An 8,051-nucleotide genomic window follows, 5' to 3' on the forward strand; every position below is an offset into this window, starting at 1 on the left:
TTTTTTCCTGAGACGGAATCTTGCACTGTCTCCAGGCCAGAGCGTACTGGCGTGATCTTGGCTCACTGCAACCTCTGCCTCCTGGGTTCAAGCAATTCTTCTGCCTCAGCCTCTGGAGTAGCTGAGATGACAGGCACCTGCCACCACACCTGGCTAATTTTGTATTTTTAGTAGAGACAAGCTTTTACCATGTTGATCACACTGGTCTCGAACTCCTGACCTCAGGTGATCTGCCTGCCTCGGCCTTCCAAAGTGCTGGGATTATAGACGTGAGCCATTGCGCCCGGCCTGCTGTGTTAACTTCTATAAGTCAGAAGTTTGATGCGACCGAGTTCAAGGCTGATATAACCCAGAGCCAGGACAAGTTGCGAGCTATTTCTAGGGCCTTAGACTTCCTACTGGGAGCGTCGCAGTCCCTTCTAGACAGAGGTCTGGAGAAGGTGGGTCATCTGGAGAGAAGTGACCTAAACTGTCCTAGTTGAAGGGACCTATCCTGGAAACTCATCACTGAAGGAATTAAAATGAGAAATTTAAGGGGAAGGAAAAAAAAATAAATTGTTTTAAATTTTAAAGAGTGGGTGGGCATGTGGGAGAGGGGGTGGAGATAGTTAAGAGTTACAGGAAAACATTTCCAATGAATATGAGGAAGCATTTTATACTGGGAGAGTTCCCACAATTAAATGGCCACTTGGGAAGGCAGTACATTCCCAGACAAAGGTACCAGGCCTAGGTGAGCACTTGGTGAGGATGTTATGGAGACTCAGACTTACGGTGAGTAGGTAGAACACATTGCATATAAGATCCTTCCCAGCCGGGTGCGGTGGCTCACACCTGTAATCCCAGCACTTTGGGAGGCCAAGGCGGGTGGATCACCTGGGGTCAGGAGTTTGAGACCAGCATGGCCAACATGGTGAAACCCATCTCTACTAAAAATACAAAAAAATTAGCCTAGCATGGTGGTGCATGCCTGTGATCCCAGCTACTTTGGAGGCTGAGGCAAGAGAATTGCTTGAAACCTGGAACAGAGGTTGCAGTGAGCCGAGATTGTGCCCGTGCTCTTCAGTCTGGGAGACTGAGAAGTAGCTACCATACGGTGCAAGCTGGGATGCATCAGAGGTTTATACAACCACCCTGAAGTCGAAGGAAGGAGAGAGAACTTTCGGTAGCGAGTAGTCGGGGGAAAAGTGACCCAAAGGTCTGGGATCTTGAACAATGAAGAAGGAACAGCGTTCTGTGAGGAAGGTTTGTTTTTCACAAGTTAATTTCTTCAGCAAACCATCTGAATACTTAATGTTGTCCAAGCTCTGGGCCAGGACCCAGAACAACAAACAAACCAGGTCAAAAGCCCCTGCCTCACGGAGTTGTTTAGTTTAGTTACCGAGACAGACACTTGAGCAGATAGTTTATCGTATGTGGTAAGGTGGAGATAGGGCACAGAACTGAGGCATCTAACCAAGGAAATAAAAAGAACAAAATATAGGCTAGTTAGAATGCCTGCTTTATTGATCTTTTCTGCTGATTCTGGCATCTGTGTTACTTCCTAGTCAATCTCCATTGACTTGACTTTTTTCCCCCTCTGTAGGTTTATTTTCCTGCTTCTTTGTGTGACTGGTAATTTTTGGTTGAATGGCAGACGCTTGAATTCACCTTGCTGGGTTCTGGAGATTTTTGTATTTCTAGAAATATTGAGCTCTGTTCTGGGATGCAGTTAAGTTATTAAGAGTCAGTTTGACCCCTTTGGGTCTTCTGCAAAAGATTTCTTAGGTGTGTATGGAGCAGTGCCCAGTCCAGGGCTAATTATTCTCAACTACTGAGGCATGACCCAATGCCCCAGGAATAATATGCTTTTCCCAGTCTGGCTTCTGGGAGCAGGCACTGTCCCCTGCCCTGTGTGGGCACTGTCCCCTCCAGCCCTTCCAGGTGGTTCTGTCCCTGCTCTCGGTAGCTTCCCAAGACACATGCGCCAATCAGGTCTCCCAGAGCCTCTGGGCAGCGGCCCCTCCCCGTCTTCTCTGCGTGACCTCTGGCTGCCTCAGTCTCCCCAAGCTCTCAGTCCTCTCCTGCACTGGCCTCTCCCCAGCCTCCCCCGGCCTGCAGCACTGGGTCCTGGAGACTCCCCAGGGCCCACCGTGTTTGTTTCCTGCCTCTCGGGTCCTTTGTTTCCTGATGTCCAGTACCTCAAAGCCTGTTGTTTCCTGCATTTGACCTGGGTTTTGGGTTGCCTCAGGGGGAGGGTAAATCTGGGCACTGCTGCTCCATCATGGTCAGGTGTGGGAGTTGGACGCTGGCTTTTTGTTTTTTTTTGCGATGCTGTCTTGCTCTGTCACCCAGGCTGGAGTGCAGTGGCACAATCTCGACTCACTGCAGCCTCCACCTCCCAAGCTCAAGCCATCCTCCCACCTTAGCCTCCCGAGCAGCTGGGACCACAGGTGCACACCACCACACCCAGCTAATTTTTGTATTTTTTGTAGAGACGGGGTTTTGCTGTGTGGCCCAGGCTGGTCTCGAACTCCTGGGCTCAAGACACCTGTTTCCCTTGGCCTCCCAAAGTGTTGAGATATCAGACGTGAGCTACTGCACCTTGTGGACATGGGCTTGTTGTTGTTTTTTTTTTGAGATGCAGTCTTGCTCTGTCACTCAGGCTGGAGCATAGTGGCGCTATCTCGCTCACTGCAACCTCCGCTCCCTGGGTTCAAGCAATTTCTCTGCCTCAGCCCCCTGAGTAGCTGGGATTATAGGAGCCTGCCACCATGCCCTGCTAATTTTTGTGTTTTTAGTAGAGACAGGGTTTCACCATGTTGGCCAGGCTGGTCTTGAACTGACCTCAGGTGATCTGCCTGCCTGGGCCTCCCAAAGTGCTGGGATTACAGACGTGAGCCACCGCGTCTGGACATTAGGTTTTTGAAGGCCAAGGCCTGAGCTTTTAAATTGAGCCGGGGAATCCCAGTATTCATTCAGTGAGCAAAATGGATTTTTAAAATGAACTCTTACAAAACTTTGTTCTAATCTTACTTTATGATAGCCATGAATCGAACACATTCCGTGGCATTTTAGGGTTCATGAGATTTACACATAACCTGGGGTCAGTTGAGTCCAGGGCCTGAAGTTTGCCAATGTAGTGCGCAAGCCCAGCCGAAGGGAAGCTTGAAATTAGCCCTGGCTAATGTTTTTTTTTTTTTTCTTTTTTGAGATGGAGTCTTGCTCTGTCGCCCAGGCTGGAGTGGGGTGATGCGATCTTGGTTCACTGCAACCTCTGCCTCCTGGGCTCAAACGATTCTCCTGCCTCAGCCTCCCGAGTAGCTGGGACTACTGGCTCATGCCACCATGCCCAGCTAATTTTTTTTTTTTTTGAGATGGAGTTTCACTCTTGTTGCCCAGGCTGGAGTGCAATGGCACCATCTCGGCTCACCGCAACCTCCGCCTCCTGGGTTCAGGCAATTCTCCTGCCTCAGCCTCCTGAGTAGCTGGGATTACAGGCATGCGCCACCATGCCCAGCTGATTTTTTGTAGTTTTAGTAGAGATGGGGTTTCACCATGTTGACCAGGATGGTCTCGATCTCTTGACATCGTGATCCACCCGCCTCGGCCTCACAAAGTCCTGGGATTACAGGCGTGAGCCACCGCGCCCGGCCCCAGCTAATTTAATTTTTATTTTTTTATTGTACTTTGGCTCTGGGGTACATGTGCACATCCTGTATCCTGCAGGATTGTCGCGTAGGTACATATATACCGTGTTTGTTTTTAGTGGAGACGGGTTTTACCATGTTGGCCAGGCTGGTCTCGAACTCCTGACCACAGTTGATACAGCTGCCTCGGCCTCCCAAAATGCTGGGATAACAGGTGTGAGCCCCCGTGCCCGGTCTTGGCTAATGGTTTCTGAGTTGGCCTCAGAACCGGTGGCCCTGGGTGGCTCCACTGATGGCCGGTAGGGTAGCTGGGTGGCTCCGCAGCAGGAAGTGTGGTTTGGAGTCAGGTCTCAGCTCACACTCTGGGGCTGGCCCACCCTGGGGCTGCTGTGTTACTTCTGAGCTTTGGTGTCCTGGTCCTGAGGGTGAGGCAGCCAGTACCCATCTAGGGCTGGGATGGGAAGGGGGCAAGGGAGAGCCTCTGAGTCAGGAGCCATTCTCAGTGGGGTGGCTACCTGGGGAATGCCACCCAGGGATGCTTGGGTGGGCACTGGACTTGTGTGGCACTGCAGATGCCAGCAGTGTGAGGGGTGGGTGGTCCAAAGGCTGCAGGCCCAGAGAGGTCTGAGGGTTCCTGCCTGTGAGCGGCGCACTTGGGTGGGCAGTGGCAGCAGGAGGCTGAGAGACTCAGTGCAGAGCCAGCAGGTGGCACAGGTCAGCTGGCCGGAGCGCAGAGGCAGATCAGGGGCCCCAGCATCGCACCACTTAGCCTCTGTGGGCAGCCGCAGGCCCAGGCCCTGCCCATGCTCTTGCGGACCTCACAGGCCCCGAGGAGCACCTGTTCTCATCGGGTCCTGAGCTGGCTCCTCCGTGCTCACCTGCCGCTCTCCTTATCCTTTCAGCTGCCCAGCTGGGAAGGAAGGTGGCCGTGGTAGACTATGTGGAACCTTCTCCCCGAGGTAGGCAGCACCTATGGGAGCCGGGTGTCCTGGAGAAGGAGGGGGGAGGTGGGCCTGGTTCCTGTACAGAGGGCAGCTGACGCCAGAGTCCCTCAGCCCTGCTATCCATGGTCCCTGGACAGTGTCCTGTTTCATACATCATTACTTTAAAGTTCTTCACCATTCTCAAAAACAACTCTGGCCAGGTACAGTGGCCCACACCTGTACTCACAGCACTTTGGAAGCCAAGGCAGACCTTGATCACTTGAGCCCAGGAGTTTGAGGCTGCAGTGAGCTATGATTGCACCACTGCACTCCAGGTTAGATGACAGAGGTGAGAACTAAATTTTTTAAAAAATTGAAACAGTCTCACTCTGTTGCCTAGGCTGGGGTGCAGTGGCGCTATCTCGGCTCACTGCCAACCTCTGCCACCCGAGTTGAAGCAGTTCTTGTGCCTCAGCCTCCTGAGTAGCTGGAACTACAGGTGTATGCCACCACTCCTGACTAAATTTTTGTATTGTTAGTAGAGACATGGTTTCCGCCACGTTGACCAGGCTGGTCTCAAACTCCTGACCTCAGGTGATCCGCCCGCCTCGGCCTCCCAAAGTGCTGGGATTACAGGTGTGAGCCACCGCACCTGGCCTATTTTTATTTTTCATTAAAATTCGTATGGCATGTCAGCTGGCCCTGTTAGAGTTACAAAACAACTTCAAGGAATTCCAAATGCCCTAGAAGAACAGGGAAGTCTCCAGTAGTCACCTGAATGTAAATTCAAATGTGCTCTTCTCCCGGGTGTCTCAGGCACCCGGTGGGGCCTCGGCGGCACCTGCGTCAACGTCGGCTGCATTCCCAAGAAGCTGATGCACCAGGCGGCGCTGCTGGGGGGCCTGATCCGAGACGCCCCCCATTACGGCTGGGAGGTGGCCCAGCCTGTGCCGCATGACTGGTAAGGACCCGGTGCCGTGGCATTTGGGTGCTTTTCTGCTACTCTTGGGTGGAGGAGGAAGAGGAGGCTTATCTTCCGTGAACCTTCACAGGGAGTGTGCTGTAGGATGGATTTCTCAGCCAGGGGTGACTCCGCGCCCTCTGCCTCTGACGTCTGGGAATGTCTGGAGACAGTTGTGGTTGTCACTGGGGAAGGGTTTGCTTCCCTCCTCAGGGGAGCCCAGGGATGCTGCTGCCATGCACAGCGCAGCCCCACCAAGAACAGTTCATCTCCAAGGCCAGGAGTGCAGGGTGGGAGGCCGCTTCGGCTGGGTTCTTTTGGGAAGGGGACCACGTGGCCCAGCACACAGACACCCACAGTAGCTCAGGTAGGCCACTGCTTGCAGGGGGTAGCCTTTGGGGCACAGAGCAGCCGCATCTGGATAGCTGTGGGTCATAGCCCCTGTTTTCTGTGAGTCTAAAAGTCCACAGCCCCAAGCCCGGGACAGGTGGTGGCTCGCAGGGATGGATGTCATGTTTTGCCACCTTTAAAAGCACTCTTGTTTTTTGATACTTCTATTAATGTACATCTGAATCTTTTTTTGTTTTCTTTTGTTTTTTGTAAAGATGAGATTTCACCATGTTTGTCAGGCTGGTCTTGAACTCCAGACCTCAGGCGATCTGCCCGCCGTGGCCTCCAAAGTGCTTGGATTACAGGCATGAACCACTGCGCCCGGCTGTACATCTGAATCTAATCGTCCATTGTGAGACTCTGCAGCTAACACCTGTGTTGTGCTTTTATATTTTGTTTTGTATGTTCACAGGAGGAAGATGGCAGAAGCTGTTCAAAATCACGTGAAATCCTTGAACTGGGGCCACCGCGTCCAGCTGCACGACAGGTACTGAAGCTCCCTTGGGGAGTGGGCTGCCCTCTGGGCATTTTCTTGGGCGTTTTGTGCCTGGACACACACTTACTGACTGTGCAGAGCACGCCCTGGCAGGCTCTGGGGGTTCAGGTCCCTGCTCGTGGGTGGAGATGAGGACAAGGAGTGGGTGGGAGTGACCGCAGGGGAAGGGGAGTCCGCCCTCTGCTGCTGAGCAGAGCCTGGAGGTGCCAAGGAATGAGTGAGGCCACATTGGCAGAATGGCTGGAGCCCAGGGCTGCATAGGGAGGAGGCACTTGGGGCTGGGAAGCCTCAGGCCAGAGAGCATGGACATGGCTGAGCCTGGGGCTGATAAGTGGTGAGGGCCATCCCAGTAGTAAGCCTCCACCCCGTGAACCCCCCTCTTACTACACAGCTCCACTCCTTGGGTATGGCTGCAGGGCCCTTGTGCTTTCTACTGGAGCAAATGTCTTTATCTGGTCGTCATTCCTGTCAGCTCCTGGGGGTTCCCCAGTGCAGAGGCCAATGCTCCCACGGCCTGCAGCCTCCTCCTGGGGCTCAGCTGCCAGCATAGCAGGTGTCTGAATCTAGCTCAGACACTGCCTCAGGCCCAGGCTTTCTCCCAGGGCTGTGGCCCTGCCTGTGCCCCATGGGCCGTGGAGGGGACACTGGTCCTGCAGAGGTCTGATGGCTCTTCTCGTGCACCATTTGCCTGGCTCCAGGGGGATCTTCCTGGGGCTTCACAGCAGGGAGCAGTTTTGTGTCCATTGAATCCAGGAAAGCAGAGCCAGGAAGCCAACTGCTTGCCCTTTACCTGGGCCTCACGAGCTCTCCCCCTATCCAGGGAGCTAAGCCACATTGTGTTGTGGAGTTTCTGCGTTTCTCTGTGGGGATCTGTATCACCCGGTACAGTTTCCTGGGGGCAGCAGGCTTTGCCCTCTTTCCTCCCTGCCCTATGCAGCTCCTGGGCAGGCACCAAACAGGCCCAGCCCACTGCCTGCCCCAGAGCCGCCTGTATAAGGAGGCCGGGGCGCACTTTGGCTCTTTCTGCTTTTTCACTCTTCTGCAAAGTGCTGCCATGAGCATCGTGCGGCTGTGTCCCGGAGCCACTTCCTGGCCGTCGAGGAAGCCAGCCCTGTGATTGAAGGGTTCTTGCTGCGAGAGCTTCACACGGCTTAGACGGCCCATGGACGCGCAGGCTTGTGGGTGGGGAGAAGGCAGCCTCAAGCAGCGGGGGAGCCTTCCCAGAACCCTTGCTGCAGCACGGCCTTTCTGTCATTAGGAGGTGTTGGCCGGGTGCGGTGGCTCATGCCGGTAATCCCAGCACTTTGGGAGGCTGAAGTGGGAGGACCACTTGAGCCCAGGAGTTGGAGACCAGCCTGAGCAACATAGTGGGACCCCCATCCCTACAAAAATAAAACGAACTAGCCAGGTGTGGTTGCCCATGCCTGGAGTTCCAGTTACTTGAGAGGAGGCTGCAGTGAGCTATGATCGTGCCACTGCACCCCAGCCTGGGTGACAGAGAGCAAGGCCCTGTTTCTAAAAAAAAAATAAGGACTGGGTGTGATGGCTCATACCTGTAATCCTAGCACTTTGGGAGGCTGAGGTGGGTGGATCACCTGAGGTCAGGAGTTCAAGACCAGCCTAGCCAACATGGCGAAACCCTGTCTCTTCTAAAA

At 53.8% G+C, this 8,051-nt stretch overlaps 1 protein-coding gene across 5 annotated transcripts in view; it reads left to right on the top strand.

Annotated features, from left to right (window-relative positions):
* TXNRD2 (thioredoxin reductase 2) overlaps positions 1-8,051 on the top strand; it is a 57,788-nt gene that overhangs the window by 9,893 nt on the left and 39,844 nt on the right. For all 5 annotated transcript variants that reach the window (XM_017512062.1, XM_017512060.2, XM_017512061.2 and 2 more), the window contains 3 exons: positions 4,529-4,585; positions 5,366-5,510; positions 6,313-6,387. In XM_017512062.1, the coding sequence (XP_017367551.1) occupies positions 4,529-4,585; positions 5,366-5,510; positions 6,313-6,387 (277 nt within the window). The remainder of the gene's footprint in view (positions 1-4,528; positions 4,586-5,365; positions 5,511-6,312; positions 6,388-8,051) is intronic.

The sequence above is a fragment of the Cebus imitator genome, unplaced genomic scaffold (assembly GCF_001604975.1).
Source record: "Cebus imitator isolate Cc_AM_T3 unplaced genomic scaffold, Cebus_imitator-1.0 Scaffold461, whole genome shotgun sequence".
Classification (NCBI taxonomy): domain Eukaryota; kingdom Metazoa; phylum Chordata; class Mammalia; order Primates; family Cebidae; genus Cebus; species Cebus imitator.